This window comes from Haplochromis burtoni, unplaced genomic scaffold (genome assembly GCF_018398535.1).
Source record: "Haplochromis burtoni strain Fernald_Lab_line unplaced genomic scaffold, NCSU_Asbu1 Contig_78, whole genome shotgun sequence".
Classification (NCBI taxonomy): domain Eukaryota; kingdom Metazoa; phylum Chordata; class Actinopteri; order Cichliformes; family Cichlidae; genus Haplochromis; species Haplochromis burtoni.
The window spans coordinates 1,277,777-1,299,954 of record NW_024582439.1 but is presented as its reverse complement, the minus strand read 5'-3'; the positions used below and the strand labels follow the sequence as shown (position 1 = coordinate 1,299,954).

The 22,178-nt window shown below is 40.9% G+C and overlaps 1 protein-coding gene across 1 annotated transcript; it reads right to left on the bottom strand.

The window, feature by feature from the left end:
* Positions 1–1,061: 1,061 nt before the first annotated feature.
* twsg1a (twisted gastrulation BMP signaling modulator 1a) lies at positions 1,062–20,347 on the bottom strand. The gene is made up of 5 exons (XM_005924595.3): positions 19,888–20,347; positions 19,033–19,193; positions 9,485–9,584; positions 3,837–4,097; positions 1,062–1,562 (listed from the first exon to the last, which is right to left on the bottom strand). The coding sequence occupies exons 2-5, from the start codon at positions 19,156–19,158 to the stop codon at positions 1,381–1,383; spliced, it is 669 nt and encodes a 222-aa protein (XP_005924657.1). The 5' UTR covers positions 19,159–19,193; positions 19,888–20,347; the 3' UTR covers positions 1,062–1,380.
* Positions 20,348–22,178: the final 1,831 nt, after the last annotated feature.

Sequence of the window (22,178 nt, the reverse complement as noted above, 5' to 3'; positions counted from 1 at the left end):
TAAGACTGCAAACCAGTCATGGAAACCATAAACTCACCATAAAAGCATTTACTCATTTCTTGTATCAAGTCAGAAGTCACACCATTTTCATAGACTTCAATATAAGGATTAATGCAATTTTAAGGCATGTCTGCCAACATCCAGAAGCTACTTCAGTTTTTATATATAGTCTGTTTGCAACACTCTGGCAAAGTAGGTGGTAAAAATACACCTAGTAGTTGGTAGAAGTGGGTGCTTCATTTATTTGGAGATCCTACCACAAATGTATTTTCTTTATAGGTTTCCTGGCTGAAAACAGTCTGGAACTAATGGCGTATGTTTAGGTTGTGGTATCGTTTTGATCTTAGCCACAAGTTCACTGCTATTCAAGCCAGTGTACAAGAGAAACTGTCAAACTGTGTTTTTAAAAAGCAACTAGAATCTAAATTTGGTGAAACCACATGCTATTCTCAATCATGTGTACTTTCCCCGAGCGCTGCGGTCGGACCCAGAAGACTGGTGGTCATCCTCACATATGAAACACATTATCCCTCTGATGATCTTTGTTGGCACCGTCGGCTCCAAACCACACAGCTGCAGTGGTGAAATGAGGTCGTGATTCAATATTATAAAAAAAAAAAAAAAAAAAAAAAAAGACAAACAAGGTTTCATTGTGTCGGCCGGTGGAGGAGTCTGTGCAAACTGCTGTTGCATGCCAATTGGGAACACAATCAGTGATAGGGCACCCTGCTGCCTTTTGAAAATGTACTGGCATTACAAAGAGCATTTGTGTGCGGCGGTGAGAGATTGGCATCGGCAAATGTTCCCTTCTCCACCCACCCTCCCCACACCATTGCTTGCATGAGACGGTCGGTGAGCAGTGGAACACCTGTGGACCAGAATGGTATAATAACAACTTTGTTTCCCCAGGAAATGATGCGTTTCCTGACTTGGGCAACAGAAGAGCTGGAGACAGGCAACTAGGAAGACAAATATTTACCATTTCACTCATGCCATAAGCTTTTCACACATTTTTTTCCCCCTCCCCAGAATATATAATGAAAGACTTTCTTAGAGACGGAAACAGTCACCAAAACGTATCTTTATTTGGCATGAGACTGGGATTTAGCGGACCATAATTGTAAAAATACATTATTCATATACAACTCTAGTAAAAAAAAGAAAAAGAAAAGAAAATGCTATAAAAAATTAAAAAAAAAACATCTAAAAATATACAGTGAAACAAAAACAGCAGAATAAAAGTTTGCAGGGGTAGGAGGAGGGCTGCAGGGGGCATTTTACAAGGTAACTGAGGAATGCTAGCACATAACAGTCATAGTTTCCTCTGTCCCCAGTCCTGCGGTATGGGGCAAGCATTTGGTACCAATATGTGCCCGCACTTCAGAAGAGACAGTTCATGCACTTCACAAGCTTGCTGCCGTAGTCCACGCACTCCGGTCCGATGCACTGGCAGCAGGCGTTGTGAAACCAGCGGTACTTGGATCCTCCCATTGACTCACAGTATAGTTTACACTGACGAATGGACACGCAGTCGTCAAAGTAGACCACAGTGCACATGCTCTCTGAAATTAAAGAACAACACGCAAAGATGATGGTGTGAGTCACAGATCCAGTAAAGAGAAAAAACTAAACCTTTAACCCTCAATTTCCTGCTTTTCCTTAAAAGCTGAGGTCAAATTGCTGCGTCAAGTATGATTGTGTGTTCTGGTGAGCTTAATGAGTTAACAGCTCAGCTCTGAGGGATTGCTTTCATTATTGCTTTATAGCAAATAAAGCAATAGAGGTTGAGAGCCAAAATGGCCTCAAATTCAAATAAAAATGGCAACGTAACACTTCCAATTCCCTTAGCTGGAGATCTTCTGGCAGCACAGTCCTGCTGTAATGATGCAAAAGTCTGATCCAACTGAAACTGGTCACAGTTCAAGACTGACTCGTCAGGTCACATTTTATTACCCTCAGTGAGTGAGACTAAATGTGAACAAAACAAGGAGACGATGGGAACAAAGGAAAAATTAAATGGCAGCAAGTCTTGTTTTGTGTGAGCCATTCAAAAACGTAAAGCAATATGAGACGGCACATTTAGGAAAAGACTGACTGCTTTTAGTGGACCATGTGGCTTCTCATCATTAGTTACAATTTCTGTGGAATACGGTGGTTTCGCTGATGTACATTTGTGGTCAGAGGTTTACATACACTCATCTCAGGCATGAATGTCATGGTAATTTTAGGCTTTTAATCATTCCTTTGAACCCTTCTCTTTCCAGGGAAGAATGATTGGACAGCATACATCTTTAACGACTTTAACAAGGATTGAAAGTACAAAGAACTCTGTGCAGATCCCGGTATCGTCAGTCCGATGAGTGCTGTGAAAACCTTTTTCTGCTGGCAAAGCGTAGTAGTAGCAGTCAACCATGATTAATAACAAGAAGTTAACAGACCTTTGCCATGTCAGGTTCAGAGCCATTATAGAATATTCATCACCGCTTATTCAAATTGTTTAGGTGTTAGTGAGATAGGATTTCCGGGGGATTCATTATTCTTTACGTGATGCATGAATCTCTATAGATCGAGAAACTGTATTATTTATTACCGAACATTAGTAGGTCATGACAATGAAATAGGTTGTTATTTACGTGTGAGGCACGCTTCGATTGTCCTAGTCCATGAGTTTGTAGCTGAATGAACTGTTCTAGACTGACTGAATCATATTTTTGAGGCGGGGGTCTTTGCTTTGTCTGTGGAGGTAAGGTGATCTGTTGTGCAGGGAGACTGCAGATTGCTGCTTTGTCAAAAATGTATTTTTTTAGTAAGTTATCTGCTTTTGTTAAACAACAATTTTGCAGACAGAAGAGGAAGTCTTTTGGCCTGGAATATCCGCCGGCCACAGAAACAAGCAAACAAAACACGCCGTTCCCCCCCGAGGACGAGTCATCAGACTCGTGATACATCGGTGTGCACACAGCATTTAAACTTCACATTAAAAGAACGAGCCAGTTACAAAGAACTAAAGAGCAGCTGGAAGCATTAAAATTTTAAAACCCATCTCTGAAACATAATTTATACACATTTCTTTATCTCGTTGTTGCTACACTGTCGTTTTATTCCAATTCATTTTTTTGACTGTTTAAATCTGCTGCTTTATGTTATTCACTCACTAGGACTTACCGATTATTAGATAAAAATATACTTTCATGTTTTGTCTTTTTAATCTACAGTAACTGGCATAACTTTATTCCTTTTTTGCCCTTTTTATGTTCTAAATGTACTTCTCTTTATGTGCTTTAAGTTAATTTTTATTACATTAGCAACTTATCAATCATCTGTGAAAAGCCAGTAAAAGTTTGCTTTCAAGCACACGAAACACATGATTAAAGCAACATAAAACATTACGGCAAAACTGTACTTGAAGTATTCGTGTAATTGACTTGACGCCCATTCATGAGTCTATTCAGCTGAGAAGCATTAATGAGGACCCTCTATTGATCAAAGAAGTGACACAAAAAACCCCCAAAACAAAACACACTTTCATTCTAAGGATGAAACAAACCTCCGCCAATCGAGGGGGGGAGAAAAAAAAAAAATTCAACTTACCAAAATTGTGAGAAAATAACTCAAAAGTTTTCATTATAAAGTTGAAATTTTTAGATTTCCAACTTAAAATTTTGACATAATAATAATAAGCCCAAATTTTGATTGGATTGCAATAGTTCCCCCCAATTAATTATTATTTTTTTGGCCTCAGTGACAGAAATACGCTTTCCTTCAAACTTGATGATCACACCTCAGTGTAGTAAAGTGTGAACAGGTACTTTTCCACGCTAACGCAGCGGCGTTACCTTGACTGTCGAGGCTGCCGTGGATGCTGTTGCCAGGCACGGTCACGTTCTCGTGCTGGCTGTTGAGCGTCTCCAGGAAGGAAACCAGGTTCTCGTGATGCGACAGCTCCTCTGAGACGGGGAAGGACACGACCATCATGTTGATCTGCACGTCGCCTTCCGTGAGGGCGCGGAACAGCGAGGGGATGGGATTTTGCAGCTCCTCCACGGTGCTCTTGGACGTGGCTGGAGTGTCGCTGTAGTTCTTTGGGTTACACATCCCTGATGTGAAAACAGTGAGAGCACAGTGAAGGATCAGGTCACAGGAATCATCTCAGAAAGCAGAAACTGCTGGAAGTCTTGTTTGATTGAAACTCTGACTTCACCAACACAATGCAGCTAAATAACTGACGCTCACGAGGCAATTTCCCCACTTCTCTGGATAATCCATAGACATCACTGTCAGGTTTTATTAATTCATATAAATCAATTTTTTACGTTGTCCAATTGTATTCATTGTATTCAGTTACATGCAGAGCCATTTGTTTTGTTTTTAACTGAAATCATTCAAATTTTAGACCTTATGCTAGTCATTTACTACACTCAGTATCCTGGAAGGAATCAGGTTTATTAGTTTACATGATACAGTGTTTGCTGTGATCAACAATTCTCTGATGGAGGCTTTTGTATAGTTGCAAAACTCGTGAAATCTTTGAGATCATGTTTATTTCAGTGTAACTACAGCGTAAAGCAGCAGACTTTCACACAGTTTAAGAAAAAAGAAAAAGAGACCGAAGCAAAAAACTAGAACAGCAGTGAAGGAACGGGCCGGCTCACGATCCATCATAATCACAGGTTATTTTCATGTGTGAGGTTTTCTTGTCACTGGTCAGCTCTTTTGCACAAATGAATAAGAATTCAAATCTGGTGAGAAGTCGAGGAGGCTCACAGTCAGTCCTCAGGACAAATTCATCTTGTTTTACTGAAATCTGACTGATACTCTCACAGGGGTAAGTCTCCAGGAAGTTAAACGCTTTCTGGTGACTTATCAGTCCTACACAGCAGCACGGAGGACTTAATCCTACGTACGAACAGCCAAGACTGAGGTTTCCGTGGGTTTCCCCTGAATTTATTTCATGCTTTCATTCCTATAAAACTTCTACTTTATTAAAAAAAAGTTGAGAATCATGACCATTCCAAAACACCTGAGAGGCAACAACGTGATTTCTTTTCTTAAGTTCTCAGGTCCTGTGCACAAGTGCAAGTAAATATTTTAGTAAACTTTCTCTGTGGTCTAGTCAATTTTTGGTCTAGTCCACAAATTAATTTACGGATGAACTTAATTTCTGCATTTACATGAGAAAAAGGAAAAAGATCATCTTGCAACATCAAAGGTGTTTTTCTTTATATCTTTTTTGATGTCACACTGTGGATCATATTTTTTTAGCTCTAGTCTTTGTATATGTACAACAAAATTGTGGTGTTTGCAGCTTTCTGATTAGACAACATTTCGACACATCACGCTCAACAGCCCTTGATATTGTAGATATTTAAGACAAAAAAACAAAAAAAACAAAATCCCCACTTAAAAAACAAAACAAACAAACAAAAAGAAATACCAGTGTACTTGTGGAAGTAGCCTCAGTTCATTTGACTTGTGAAAAAGAAACCTTGTCAGATTCCCGCTGCCTCACACCTGAGAAACGATTACCTTTGATTTCCTCGAGGTTCACACACACACACACACACACACACACACACACACACACACACACACACACACACAGTTAATAATTTTCCTCACTAAGAAATCCAAGTCTAATATATTATTCAGATATATCACCAAGGACGTGACTGTGGGTCGCAAATCTACTTGAAAAACTGAGTGAGGTAATGTCAAAAATAGATATGCATTTTTGAGCATTAAGACATTTTTCCCCTTTACAGTCTTGAATTATCCGGTTAAATCTTAAATACAAAGACTGCTTTAAAGGCTAAACGGTCGAACACACACAGACACAGCAACTCACAAAGGGCCGTTCTGTAAAACCACACCACTGTCAAAAACGTCTCGTCTCAATTAAGGCCTTTTTAACACTTCATTTAATTTCCAGATACAGTAGTAATCACTCGACAAAGTCCCCACATCAAGATACGATCTTCCTAAGCCTTCAAATGAGTCAAAGTGAATTATAGTTAATGACTAAATCATTTTATGGAGAACGGAGTTTGACAGAGGAATTGGATTACAAAACTGATGCTAAAAGCAGAGCCAGAACAGCTGTTTTCGATAAAATGTACACATGGGTCCTCCCTCCATGTCCTCCCTCCCTCCCTCCTCTAAAATATAAACCGTCCTCTCCCCTCCACTCGGCCACTCTAACGGCTCTCAGACACACACTTCAAAGTAGATGGAATTTGGCACAGGGAGCGTGTTTAGAGTGAAAACTTACTTAAAGTAGACATAAGGGTAGCGGCAAGGAGGAAAAGCAAAAACATAAATGAGGAGTATAAACTTGCTCAAAGCTAAAAGCCATCCTCGGTGTATTGTAAAAGGCCTGTCCGGGAGGAAAACGGCACGTAACATCTGTGCAGCAGCAGCAGGAGCAGCAGGATGGAGTTCAGAGCTCAGTGTCAGATTCTTGTGTTCGTGTTCCACATGAAAGAGCTTTAATAAAGCTTCCTTGTCAGCACGTGAAGCAATATCTGTCTGCCGGAGCTGATCTGAGAGAAGACTGGTTTACGAGGGCGAGAGCTCAAACCTCGTGCTTGCGTTTTCGCACAAACTCCAAACAGCGTGAGGGGAATCGAGACGTGTCAACAGGTGTCCTCTCTCACACGTAGCACACAGCTTCAACATGTTAAACCAACAGTGTGTGTGCGCGCGCGCGTGTTATCGCTTCTGGAAATCCGTTTTATTTAGATGAGGGAGTCTCCTACGCCACGCAGACTTTGTGGGATCTGGAAGGTTATTAAGAGCGTTTCAATCTATGCAAGTGCAGCGTGTGAAAATGGCTACGGATAAAATTCTTAACAGATGCAGGCACCCTCCACAGGAAGGGATTTTGGGGGTGGGGTTAAACAACCTCCACCAAATAAATAAGTAAATAAATAAAAACCAAAAGAAGTGCAAAATAAGCTAAATCCACATGCTAAGCTACATACAGAATTACAAAACAAACAAATTTAGGGGGAGCCGCAAAACCACCAGAGACAGAAACAAAGAAATATCAAACGAGAGATGCGAAATGGAAAGCAGAACACACACACACACACACACACACACACACACACACACACACACACACACACACACACACACACACACGAATGTGCAAAGCAGCTTTAAAGAGGAACAGTCCAACCACAAAACAAGAGGCAAAAACATCACAAAGAAATAAAATAAGCTAGAAAGTCAGAACAGACACACAAACAACTACAAGATAAAATACAAAAAGGACACAAAACAGTGAGAGTGACACAAAAATACCTGCGAGAGTCAAACACACAAAATGAGAATAATGAGATGCACAGCTAAATTACAGCTTTAAAAAAACAACAAAAACTCGTACAGTCTGGATGTCGTGCAGCCATGTAGCGGAGGTGGGATAGCTTTAACAGCTCCAAGTCAGGCTCTTAAACTTTGACTCTGCTCACTGTTTCTTGTTTTTTACCAATCTGCCTTTAAGTCTGGTTTTCAAACCACCCCTGCTGCTTTGAAGTGAGTTACAGTTTTAACCAAAAGTCAAGAGTTCGTTTAAGCAGCTCGGCCTCGCTGTCCCTTCGGGGCCTCTTCATCCTTTGATCTTCGAGAGCACCTCGAGACTTCTGTCCATATGTGGAAGTGCTACTTTAATTTCCTGTGCTCTGATAAACAGTCGTCCTCTCCGCACGGAGGCCGAGACACGTTTGATATCTGGCTCTGCTCACCTCACACTCTGGTATCACAGCAGCAACACCCTGAGCAAACTGCAGCGGTTTAAACCTGTGTGCTTCTCAGCTGTCGAGCGCATTACAGCCTCGCTCTCAGGCTTTTACTGGGAGAAAGAGCTCAGAGATGAGACTTCAACTGGCACGTTCAGGTATGGATACAGATCAGTGTCAGAATTATTTGAACTACCTTATGAGTCAAAATATCTGGGGGGAGTTTAACGCTTGCTGTGACAAGTCGTCAGGGTTTCTTACAACAAAACTGGGATTTCATTTGACAAAATGCAATCTTGGATCCACTGATGATCATCTGACAACGATTTAGCTTTTGAGATCTTTGGAATCATCTACATTCGTAACTAATGTTTGGTGCACACAAGCTAAATGATTGAGCTAATAGGCTAGCCACTGGGTTCCCTGATGAGCTCAGCTCATCTTTATGGGGAAATTATGGTTCACCAATGGCAGTGTGGGCAGCCTGGGACTGCATGGCTACCTGCAGAGCACGCCTGTGGTCAGATTAGGTTGCTGTGGGTCCATCAGGTGCAGAGAATAGTAAACTTCTAGCACACAAAGATGATTTGGGGAAATTTGTGGAATTTTTTTGAACTTCTACCTTTTTGCTACCTTCCCTGTCCCCGCCTACTCATCAACCGATCAGCAACGAACACACTCATCCATGTCAAGCACCATGCAGCATGGATTTTGGACGACTGTCGGGAGCATATTTACATAGTTTGAAAACCCCTCTTCGTGGACAAATCCCTCCATAAATCGAAACAATCGGGGTAGCATAAACTAAGCATGACACAGGCTCTGCTTCTATGCCACGACACTTCATCAAATTTTGCTTCCTCCTTCACACACTGCTTCACATCACACCATGAATGTTTCAGAAGAAGTCTGCACAGTTCTCACCACATTTTTCTTCAAGTCAATCTGATCTATAAAGAGGACAGAGTCATTTTTCCAAACACAGAGGAACTTGTGTAATACTTCTGACTGAAACAAGCTCTGTCTTGGGCTGGCCTTAAAGCCATGTATTCTCATTGTTATGGGTACTTTTCCCTATGCAACCCTCTGAACATTGGCAGGATTCACAACAGAGTCCAGTATCAGCACTGTGTATAGCTCCCAAAGCCTCATGTTAAACATGAATCAGTGGTGAAAGATGCACGATTAGCCATTTGTCCATGTTTTTTCTCAACATGGAGGAAAAAAAAACAAAAACTCTGCTTCAGAAAAGGCAGCAAAAAAAAAAAAAAAAAAAAAAAAAAAAAAAAAAAGAAGCAGGAGACCTTGGGCCTGATGTCTCACCCCATTTCTCTCTGACGGAGGAGGGGACGGCAGCGCTTTCATGTCACCTTTTTTGAGTGTAGAGTGAGCGATGAGGTGATTCAAGTTGAGTCAAACAGTTCAGAAGGACAAAACAAAAACGCTGATGTGACGTGGTGCTGTATGTGTGCGTGTTTGCACTTCAGTCTTGCGTCGCTGGTTACCGTTGGAAATAAATCCTTGTAAACAAAACTTCACAACAAATTCAGCACTGCGGTACACACATCCATCGCTTCTGACACTAATGTCTTACGCACATGTTGAGCTCAGCAGATATCACCAACCTGCTCAGTGTGCAGAAGCCTGAACTAACAGTGAAGTTCTCCAAACCTAAAACAATACGGACCAACTTTCTGTCAGCTTTAAAATGCGTTGCTAATAAAAACGGAGTCCCCTGCACTCACCCACGCAGTCGCAGCACTCCTCCCAAAGATTCCCCAGGCACAGCATGCACTCTTTACAGCAGGAGCAGTTCCCATCAGACGGACGACACTGGCACAGCTCCTGCAGGAGAAAACACAAACGTGCATCAGTAAAGCACAAACAGCTCGTGACTCGTTGCAAAAACACTGGATAGTACTGGCTGCTGTCCTGATTATTATGCTACTGGTTGTACAAGCATACTTGCTACACATGAGTAATTTCTTCCCCTGAGATAAAGAGTGTGGACAGCGAGCATAGAAGCAAACCATTACAGAGACCTGTGCACAAACTGGAAATTATATTTTATGAAGGTAAAATATGGAAATGAACAAATTTAACCACGACCAACCGAAATGTTTCCTTTGCTATACACCACAAACACACTTTGTCCATGATGGAGGAATGGCAGCAATAATGCCAGCCACAGACGTGAGATGTCGACTGATACATTATAATGCAGAATGGCACGCTTATGTGGGACAGTGTCATCACGTAGTTTGTCCAGCAGAGTGACTTTGATGTCTACTGTGTCCAATACAGACATCACCGCAGACTGTACAGGCTTTGGTTAGGATGTCTAATATTAAAGTTAGTGACAATGAAAGTATGACTGAACAAATATGGCTTGTTTGGAAAGGTTGGAGGATGAAGCCTCTTCTCTCTTAAAAGAACACGGCAGCACGGCTTTTGTTTGCAAAGCATCTTCTGAACAACAATTCTGGGACAATGTCCTTTAGACAGATGAGCCCAAAGTGGAGATGTTTGACCTGAATGCACAAACACCTCATTCAAACTCCTGTGTATATGGAAGTTTTCTACAGTCAAATATGACTCTAGTCAATGCATTCTGTATGTCTTCTTCAGTAGTCTTTCTCACTCACTATGTGTTAATAGACCTCTCTGCATTGAATCATACTTGTTATTAATCTATGTCTCTCTTCCACAGCATGTCTTTTGTCCTGTCTTCCTTCTCTCTCCCCAAAAAGTCGCAGCAGATGGCCCCGCCCCTCCCTGAGTCTGGTTCTGCCGGAGGTTTCTTCCTGTTAAAAGGGAGTTTTTCCTTCCCACTGTCGCCTAAGTGCTTGCTCATAGGGGGTCATATGATTGTTGTGTTCTTCTCTTTATGTGTTATTGTAGGGTCTACCTTACAATATAAAGCGCCTTGAGGAGACTGTTGTTGTGATTTGCTGTATAAATAAAACTGAATTGAAAGTATCTGGCCAAATTGGCTTAAGCAACAGGACAATGGTTCCGAACACAGCAGCAAATCTACAACAGGCTGAAAAAGAAAAGATTCTACAGCCCAGTCTGGACCTCACCCTACACCCACTGAAGCAATGCTGTAAAGAAGAATTCCTCAACAGTGATGCAGCAGTCTGATAAAGTCATACACAATATAATTATTTAGTAGCCCTACAAGCCATTGAATCGTGGGGTGTACCTCGTTTTCACAGGACTGTATGCATTAAACACCGCTTAACAAAACCTGACTACTAAACTCATCTCAGTCCTGATGAATTTGATGCGGAGGTGTCTGACAGGTGCAGCAGAAGCTTCAAATCACAGCAAACACGCTGCTCAAACAGCAGACGTACCATTAAAACATTACAGGGCCCACACAGGCCATTACAAGACTGCGCTCTGCGTGTGGCATTCATCGAAGAATGCGAGACGTCACCGCAGACTCGAATGACTGAAAAAAAAAAAGAAAAAGAAACGGCATTTCCTTTCATGACCGCAGCAGGTCCGGACACGTTAATCCACACTTTCACATCACAGGTCTCGGTTTATGATCGAGTTAAATATTTGACACGTTCTTTAAAGAAAAACTGCACTTTGTTACAACTTTGGTTTACTAAACCAAGAATTCAACTGATTCACAATAAAGTAGCTAATTATGTTGATGATGTTTGTACTTGTAGTCATCAGTAGCCACATGTGAACAATTTACTTAATGTAATCAATAACAGTGGTTACCATGGTTCAGCATTTTCTAATTTGATGGGTTTGTTTTATTTTGTTTTTTGGGATTTCTGTTCATATTTTATCATTTTAAAAAAAAAAATTAGTTTTTATTACTTTCAGTGTTGGTTTTAGCCTTTTAAAATTTTTACTGCATGGAGGACGTGTCAGCGGCAAGATTTAGGAAAATCAGTGATAAAAAACAAAACAAAAAAACCCACTTCACCAAAAGCAGTTGACTCACAGTTTTGTTGAGATCTCAAAGCTCAAACACACCATCAATGTCTCATCTGTAAGTGGTAAGAAATTATTTTATATTCAAACAAATACTAAAACTAAGGATATTTCCGCTTTTTATTTTTTCCCCCGCATACTCTTTCACGTGATTGAGTTTATTTTGAAAAGTCTCAAAAGCATCTTGAGCTTTATTGTGAAAGGTTTATATGGAACATAAACAAGTGGACACGCGATGGTTTTACCATCGTTGTTGCTAACCACAACCCATAAAAAACAGGCTTGTCCGTCAGTTGTGTGGTTATATTAAATATAAGAGAAAGAGAGAACTTTAAGAAATTAATATAGCCGCTACAGTGACCATCAAAACGATGAAAAAAAAAAAATATTGCCGTAATGAGTTTATGTTGCGACACCACGAAACAAACGATAGTGTAAAATGAAATGATAGACGTTTTTATATCGTCATCCGATATATATCGTTATATCGAACAGCCTTAGTCAGTTATGTCTTCTTTTTGACTTTAGGGCAAAAATAACCCTTTTTCCTGCAGTAGTGCCATTATTGTTATGCAAGCTGACCAATTTTAGAGACGCCAGCTGTAGAGAGCATCATCTCCCTTCTCTTGATTATAGTGGAACTAAAAATTCCACTTCTCATGTAGTCCCTAATCCCCAAAAAAGTTTTTCTACAGAAACTACGAATCCTAATGAAATCCACAAGATCAAATCCAGCCCATCAGATGAGAGTTAACACTTAAAGGAGAATTGGATATTGAACATGCTCGCTGGTGACATCCAGGTTGGCCCACAGACTTTCTGAGGACAATTATTAAGACTCATTTTTCTGCCTGTTAGGAAGGTTTTGCCAAATTCTCACAGAGGAGGAGGAGGAGGAGGAGGAGGATTAAAGTGGTTTTCATGTTTGCTAACACGGAAAAGATCCAGGTTAACTTCTAAGAGGAAATAAATCTTTTGCTTTAGGAAATTTAAAAAAACCAAACCAAAAAAAATTGACCAAAAAAACCAAAAAAACCTACCAAAGCAACAATTGATGATACAGCCCAAACCATGCAGGCCAATCAGAAGCCTACAAACAATAACACACAGTGCACACTGATTTCAACAAGATAGATAACAGCACACACATTTGACCTTGCAAGACAAAAATCTCTGGTTTGCTTGTCTGCAGGTAAATGCCAAAAAATCTTGAAAAATTTTCAAGAAGTGCAATTTTTAGTGACTTAAAAAAACTAAACAAACTAAACAAACTAACAAACAAATAACAAAACGAACAACAATTATTAAAAGTTGAATGTGTGCAAAGATCTTGTGTTTTTTTCCCTGTCCCACTCATTTTCTACATATCTGTACAGTGATGAGAGAGTTTCCATGAAACAGACACAAACATTCAAAAACATTCATGTGGATGTTTTTGAATGTCCAAAACATTCAAACTGGAACAAACTATCCTTTAAAGTCTTAAGTCTTTTCCAGACCAGAGTCCTGAAAGACTTTCACAGCTCAGGTCCTCATATTGGCACATGAAGTGAAATCTAAAGCATTTATTAAAGTACACAAAAAACTATAATAAAAACAACAGCTGTGCAAATAAGAAAGAAAATATAAAAGTCTTTGTATGACATGATCTCATACAGAGGCCTCACACACACACACACACACACACACACACACACACACACACACTTGAGCTCAACTGCTCACGATGCTTTTTTTTTCTTCTTCTTTCTTCCTTCCTTTCTCTTAGATGGAAGCTACAAGTTTCTGCAAACATCCAAAAACATGAAACCACTGCTGATGCAATACCTCCTGTACAAACACATGGAAACAGCACTCCTGTGCTGCAGTGCAGTTTGCGTTTAGAGTTAAAACGACACAAAACTAAAAAAAAAAGCGCAGTTGGTGGGCTTAAAAAGCAAGTGAGAGTGCCAGAGGAGCTCCTCTTCCTCCCTCCTGTTCCCCCATGACACTAAACAGGGAGCACATTCCTCCATGTCAAGGTCACTGGGATGGGGGAGGAACAGAAGGAGGGAGGGAGAAGAAAACACCTGGAGAACAGGACAGGGCTGCTCCCTCCATGACTCCTTTCTTCCAGAGTCTCCTTTGCAGTTTTGCAGAAACCATGTTTTACACATAGACAGTCTCTCTTCAGTGACTCACCATCGAGGGATTGCAAGAAACACACAGAGCTCACTTAATCACTGGCCTCTCAATCCCCAAACCTCTGATCAACATCAGATCCCATGAGTAATTATGACTCTCAAGGGTGAAATTATGAAAAACTAAACAGCTGCTCCTGGGAAGAAAACATGCAGCCTTAAATCAGGCAAAACGTATAAAAATAGAAATTTATTTATTTATTTTTTTAAAAAGGATGGAGGAGACTCATAGACCTGCATTTAGCCTGGCTTTAAAACAGTAACGGCTAACTGCCTACTAACTGCTACTTTAGCTGGATCCACTTAAAGAAATAAAAACAAATAAAAAGTACATAACAGTACATAATCACCTTTTCTTTTGAAGAAACGTTTTAGTGAATCTTATCTAAGAACCATGTCTTTATGTGACGTATGGCACTAAAGCAAGAATGCTTTTCATTAGCTTAATTTACAGTTACTAGTAAATTTGCTTATTTATTATGAAGATGTAGGCAAAACAGGAGGGAAGTGTCAAATATAAAGCTAAAGCTAAAATAACTGATTAGCTTACATTTCAAAACTTAAGGAAGGCCGGCTGCAAATCTACACGTCAGATTTCCAGCCGGTCTTCGCTGCAGGAGTGTTTTGTGGAAAACTTGCTCACATGTTTAGGGGTAAGAATTTAAGAAGTGATGTTAATTACCTTATATTTGTTAAGAATGAGCTCAAGCTTAGAGGGAGCTAGCTTTAAAATAAGCACCTCTCTGTTTTTACAATCTTTGCTATGTGCAAAGACTAAGTTAGAGCTCCATGTTTTTGTTTTGGGTATTTACGGGAGTAGAAACCACAATTCACTTCAAACATTTTTTTTTCCCTTTTACTTTATTTAATTCCATTTAGCACCCACATGAAGATGGGACATATAAAAAAAAACCCGACTTTGTCTCAATCAGCTGACTTCTAGAAGCCTGCTGAGAGGCAGCACCTAGCATCTGTGAGCACAACCTCATCATCCAGTAAGTGTGAAGGTTACGTAATGGCCCTTTATTATCATTTGTCTAAACCAACATCAAGCTAGACTCAGATTTATAAATGTATTCTCTCCCAGAGCACCAGTGGTTTGAAGGACACCAGCAACAGCACAAAGAAAAAGAAGACGACATAAAATACAGTTCGTCTTTGGAAATGGTAACTTCTTAAATCCATCTGTACATGTGAGAGCCTTAATCTGCTGCACAATATCACAGTGGACGGGATGGCTGTCTGGAGAAACAGCTCAAAGATGGCATCTGTAAGGCCTGCACTCAGACCTCATTACTGTGTGATACGACACTGGATTTATTCTTTAAATTACAGGTCATTAAAAAAAGTGAAGGCTGAAAAAAAAAAAATGAGCTAACATGCAAACTGATTTGGACACAGCCACTTCTGCCTTTCAGACTTCATTCTGAGACAAGCAATTTGTCTTCTGGCTCTACCTTTATAGTTAACGCACAGACATAATTAGTCTGTTAGTGTTAAAATATAACTACGTCCAAAAGTAGCGTTTCCATTCTTTTTACTGAAGGAAAACAAAAAGGAAACAAGGTCTCGTCCCATTTATTTTCTTTTCAAGTTCTCTTTCTTGGCTGGTATCACCCTAAAGCAGATTTCATATAAATTCGAGTAAAAACACTAAAGATTTACTTGCCTAAGCCTCTTAAACTCTTCATCTCCTGTGATAGTAAATTCAACCTCTTTGCTTTTTCACCATATTGTTTGACAAAAGAAGCTTGAAGACATCGCTTTGGGCTCGAGGAACCTCCTTCACCTCTGCCTGACGCTGTCGGGAAACAGCTGGAAAACGAATGGACAGACTAATCAGAACAAGCGGTAGTTGCAACCTTCCTAACAACAATTTCCCCACTGAGGTGGATGAGGTTATCTTAACGGCTTAAAGAGCTCTTATTAGGCTACCCTTGCTCTCAAGTGGAAACCGCTGCAATCAGTCAAAGCCCGGCTGCAGCGAGACAAAAGGGCTCTGGAGGGAAAGTGAGTATGCGCTCGTCCCACCGAGCGACCGCTATTGTGTTTCAGCTTTGAAATCTGCTGCCCCACCCTGCTAAACAGCCTGGTGTGCAGAGTCCTGGACAGAGCTGGATTGTGAAGTTTTGCACACATCTTAGACTCAAAACTGTAGGTTTCTCTCCACACAGACGCACACACACCTCCTCCTGACCTTAACCTCCCCTCCCTCCTCTTCAACCTCCTGCTCTCATGTTTCCCCACCCCTTGGTGGGGGTTTAGGGAATTCAAGACAAATGACTTGAGATGGCAGCAGAGCGCAAAAGTGAGCGTCGGACAGCAAATCCCACTAATCACAAGCAACATGGAGCGTCTACAGAGGGGCTGGAGAGGCAGAAAAGTTTCTCCTTCACGGCGCACACACACACACACACATAAATCGCTCTCGCCTCTGACAGCTAGCGAGTTGGTGTCGACGGGGTCGCGGAAGCTACAGAGCTGTTGTCCGGAGCAGTGATTCATCAGGCGAAACAAGCCACCTGGAAGTAAAGAACAAATAGAGGGCCTCAAATGTTCTGGGGAAACTCAAGCCAGGAAGAAGGGATTTGTTTAGGAGTTTAATCCAAAAAGAAGTAAGCTTTAAAAAAAGAAAAGAAAAAAAAGCCACGAGAGGCTGTATTTCCTCTGAAGATTTTTGGAAGAGAGCTCATTTTTCCTCAACTGTTTTTAGATCACTTAGCAATTTAAGACCTTTGCAAAACAACAAAATCCAGGAATTTCCTGGCTACAGTGATTCACGTGAGGATTTCTCAATTTTCCTGAGGCGTTTTCACACATGAACTCAGGAAGATGTTTGTAGAATCAGTTCGGGACGCCTTCTTAAGTTTCCTTTCGCCTCAGCCACATTTTCCCCAACTGAAAATATCAGTATCTCTGTATTCATCGCACCATCACCTGCACTACTCTCATATCAGTGCATCAGTCACACAAAGCAAACTCTTAAAGACCAAAGGACGTCTCTTCTGGCTGTATCAGATGCTTACGCGCCCTCATACAAATCCTCGGCGGGTACCTCTTAGAAAAGTTGAGGGCTGTGGTGCATGTGTGAAAACAGCACAGATAAAATTCCTTGTAACAGTTTCTAAAGCTGCACACAATGTGGGAAATAAGTATTCGATCCTCTGACGAATCTGTAAGTTTGATGAAGTGATGATTTCAGTCCATTATAAGGTAGTGTGTGTAACCAATAGTGTTCTTGATGACTCTGGTCCCAACTGCCTTCAGACCGTCAACGAGCTCCTCCTTTGTAGTTCTGGGCTGATCCACCACCATCATGATGATCATCTTCACCCCATGAGACAAGATCTTGCAGGGCGATTTATGGTCATTTTCGATATCTACAGTTTGGATTCATCTCCTGTCTCTAAGTCTTGTTTCTTTTCATACCCACTGCTCACAGCTTACATTTAACCATGTCCTACATGTCTTGTTGTACTGTTGGTAGTTGCTGCACGAAAAGTTTTCCTTGAAGCAACGTAGTGATCAAAAGGGGGAAAGGTTGGATTACCAACCAGGAAAACAGAGGAAGAGCACAGGGCTGCTTAGACCCCTCTGGGCTCTGATTCACAGCATGCCAAGCAGATTTTTTGGTAACTTAATTAATTGCAGAAACCTGAACCTTTGCATTAAAGCCGGCGCTGTAGTACTGATGTATTTTGCAATCCTGCAGCAATGCTTTTTTTTCTTTTTTTTTTTGCATGGTACCCACATTAGTGGTTAAAATCAACTCGAAACTGCATACATTTAATTATTTCATTTAATTAAGCAATGAGTTTGGTCTTCATGACTAAAGCCAGACCTTCAAAATGTCTTGTTTTAGCTAAATTAAAAATAAATAAATAAATCTAAATCCAAGAAAAGACAAACTTTGGAAGCAGAATATGTTTGGGATTTTGTTGGATACGTTAATTTTTCTGCTAAACAATCTAAAAGCCAAATCTTGAACAAAGAAAAACAACAACAACAACTTCCTCTCTTTACTTGCAAACATCCTGCTCCAAGAATAGAGTCTGGTGCAAAACAGAGCTGCAGCTCACGTTCACAAGAGGTTAAACAGGTGAAATAGCCACTGAGGTTAATGACAGTACTTTAAAGACTGTAATGGAAGAGGCAGGAAAGCTAAACACACAGCTCTGACCTACAGGACAGCAGCCAAGCAAAAATCTAGCTTGACAGCTGAAAGAAAGTCAAATCAAGAGAAGAGTTGGCCTTTCTAAAACCAACTCGAAACAAGAATTCATGAAGGAATCAGTGTTAACGCGTGGGCTGAACCCCTCATCTGAACGTGTGAGGAAAAAGTGACATGAAGGAAGCGATGTTAGAAAGTCAACAAGCATGAATGAGTTTGATGTGAGATTTTTAAAAGCAGAGCTAAAAGAACCTCACATAAATAAATACAAACAAACGGAACAGAACGAAAGAAAGACATCCAACTCCCTCTCAGCTGAAGGCTGGATAGCTTCACAGGTCTGCTCCCTTTCAGACGCCTCCAGGATTATCTAGGGAATGTATCTGCATTCTTTACAACAGATTCCATCGTTGCTCCCAGGTCCAAATCTTCATCTTATCCTGGCAGATTTTTAGACTCGACTTTGGCTGCCGTTGGATATTTACTGTTACGAGAAGAACTTGTATAAAACAGACCGACTGCGGAGGCATTATTTCCCCTCAGTGAATTCAGCTACCGCTCAAAGAAGCGCCGCTGTACAGTTTTGCTGCTTTTATGGAAGCAAAGCGGCAAAAAAGCGGACTCCTCGTCCACCTACTGCTGTCGCTTTAAACTCCTAACTTGTGTTTTAGCCAAGAGACACAACTGTGCCTGTTTACACAAAACAGCTGTAAACCCTGGAGGATGAAAAGCTTGAACTTGGCTGCACTTCGCCGCTTTAATCTCCAGAGAAGATCATCACATTCGTGAGTTAAGTGCACCTGAGATTATGTGTCTGCAACCACAGAGTTACCTCAGGGAGGCGAAGCCTGTTTGCAAACACTCGTTCTTTCACACACACCGCCTCACCACAAACATCCAGGACTCGGCTCCACGTTTAAGGTGCAAAAACCAAAAGCAGCTCGCAGGTCGCGAGGCGTGGGAAAACCTCAGCATCCCTTACCTGGATGAGACATTTGCTGACGTCACTGGCGCAGAGGGCTTTGTTGCAGCCGGAGGTCAGAGATAATATTGAAAGGAGGAAGAGGAGAACGGCGACAGCGGGGAGGATCAGCTCACCGGGCCTCATCCTGACGGCTCACCAGCAAGGCACTGGGAAAAGTCCTACATCAATGAGAGACACAGCACAGGATCTTGGATCAGGAATGGAGGATTAAGGCAAACAAACAACAGTTTAATTCCAAAAGAGGAAAGTGAAGCTCTGTTCGACTGGAGAGCTCTCCTCCATTTTGTGAGAGAGTTAACATCTAACTTCTACTGTTAAAACACACACACACACACACACACACACACAGGAATAAAGTTTCATCCTAAAGTAGATGCAAATGTGCTGTCACGTGTGCAGGAACTCACTGCTTTGCCTTTCTGTAAAGTCTTAATTTGAACTTTTCTAAAACGCTCGCGTCACATCTCATTCAAAGCCAGCACTGCTTACTTTACTGAAGAACAACAACAACAACACACACATACACACATCTGGCAACATCAGCTCCCTTTCTCCCCCCTTTCTTCACCCCCTTCTATTTTTGTCGCGCTTTAACACTCTCTCCCATCTCGCTCCTACACTTCAACACTTGCAGCACATTGTTGCATTTCGCATGACGGCGAGAGAAAACATGTGAGGAACATTAGCTCCCCGAGTCCTGAACGCGTTTCTTCACCTCTCTTTTTCCCCTCCCCTGCTCCGCTCAAAACTTTGTCTCACTCGCACGCAGCCACAAGAGAATCGAGTGCGCAAAAAAGAAAAGAAAAAAAATAACAGCGAGTAAATGCAGATATTAGAGAGTCTCAAACTTACCACAACGCAGTTAACGAGCTCGAGGTTTTCCTTTTTTTTTTTAAGGAGGACTGGGGTTGTGCTCTCTTTGAACCTCTCCAGGATGGTGTTCTGCCGCCGCTCAAGTGTCCACTGTGTCCAGAGGGCGTCAGTCTCTCCGCAGCACAAAGCGACAGGCAGTCGGGCGCCTTAAAGGCACACACACACTCCCTTTTCTATCCGGCGTCTGTGCAGGAAAACACCGGGTCTCGGGTCTCACACAGTCACCGGGTGACGCGCATGAATCATTCAGCTCACCTTTAACGTAAATATGAGCCCGGAGCAAAGTTTGAGAGGTCGGTGCGTAAAATTCGCTTCTTCCAACGCAGGTGGGTTATGTTTGCCTTTTTCTTTCTCCCCCAACAACAAAGGAAGTATTTACTTTTCACTCCACCCCCTGCCCAATTACATATCCCCTTTTGTCTCCACTCTCATTAGTGGCCTTGTGGGTTGCTCATTAGGTCATCTGAAGCCGTGAAGCTGATCAGACTTCCAGCCGCGACGCTCATTTGTTGCCGCCGCGGAAACCCTCTGATGGAGCGTTTAACTCCACAGGTGTTTACATGGCTTTTTGTGAAACTTCATCAAAGACCCAACTGGCCACCACTTCCATAGCTGCAGGGGAGGAAGGCAAATTACAATTTTAATCGGATTTAGTATATATATATTTTTTTTATCTTGACAAAGGTTAATTAACTTTAAATTTGTGATAAATTATGTTTTGGACTAAAAGTCAGGTTTGAAAGTTGTCAAGATTAGTTTAATCAATTGCATATGTTTATTTTATTTTCATTTGTTATGAGTTCTGTGGGTGTCAGAGGGAATATGAATATGTCAAAGAAAGTGTAAAAAAATCAGAATTATTGTGATGTATAACCAAACCAAAATATACGAAAATGTACCTAAAGTAAAAATACTTTTTATCCAAAGTGTCCCTCTTAAGAATCCTACACATTATATTATTGAATCATAATTACTGATTGACAGATACGTGTAACTTTACTGTTACAGTTGCAGATGATTTTAAACCCTTACCTATAACACAGCAAGATATTAATAGATTTGTATTTTAAAAGCTGCAAAAAAAAAACAAAAAACAATTAACCAAGGCTTTAAAATTATTGATAAGGATTAAAACTATAATATTTGAATCCAAAATATTGCGGAGTAGACAATTTATATGTAGCATAGTGTTTACATATCCTAAACTGTGCTTCAAGCTTCAAGTTTGTCTTTCCAGCCGTATGTAAAATACTGTGGCATGAAACTGCATTTCTCAGGGCCAGAATATGTGAAAAAGTGGGGAACGCACAAGATGAAGACAGAGCAACACAAGGACAGGTTAAAAAATGTTTTAGGAAGGGTTGGTGCCACATCATTCCTCACTGTTATGTATAAATATACCTTAAAGACAGACTAAAGCAGTGGAAAAGCTCCACACTGATAAAACTTATGGTGTCGAAGGTAACGGTCCCGCAGTAAATCCTTCATTCATAAAATTGATGTGCAGGAATGATTGAGGTGACAAATAAAATCTGTTGAAGCCAAATAAAACCAAACTATTAAAACACATTATGTTCGTCAGTATTAATGGTCCAAGTAGGACTAGTATTATCATGTTAATTATACTCCTTTAAATATCATCTTACTGGAATAATAATGCTGATGCAATCGTGTGCAAGCAGTTTGTTGACATTGTTCCACCCAAGCTTGCTTCAGCAGAGCTTTACATTAAGGGACTCTCTTCACCTTCATCTGCTAAAGGAGGAAACTTAAACTCAGCTTTAAGCTGAGCTTAAAAACATGCGTTTATGAGCAGGACTGCTCTAACATTTCAAACTGTTTTGAAGCCAGTCACATGACTTTCGGGTTTTAGATGACAAACCAACACCAAGAGGAGCGTCTTTAAATGCATAACATGTCAAAGCAGATGGGTTACTTCAGCAGAACACCACACCGGGTCCCACTCCAGTTAACTAAACTGAGGCCATTACACAGACTCACCAAGAGTGGGAAAATGTTGCCTGGTCTGATGAATTCATCTGCAACATTTACGCAAACATTGTTTTAATGCCAGAGCCGGAGTATCGTTGCAGATCATGTCACCCCTTTATCACCACAATGTACCCACCTTCTGATGGCTGCCTCAGCAGGATAACACAAGCCAAGCCAACTTTATGTATATAGTGGTTTAAAAACAGCAAGTGCTGAGCAACGTGCTTAACAATAAGGGCATGATTAAAATAATAAAAAAATAAATAATATAAAGAAAA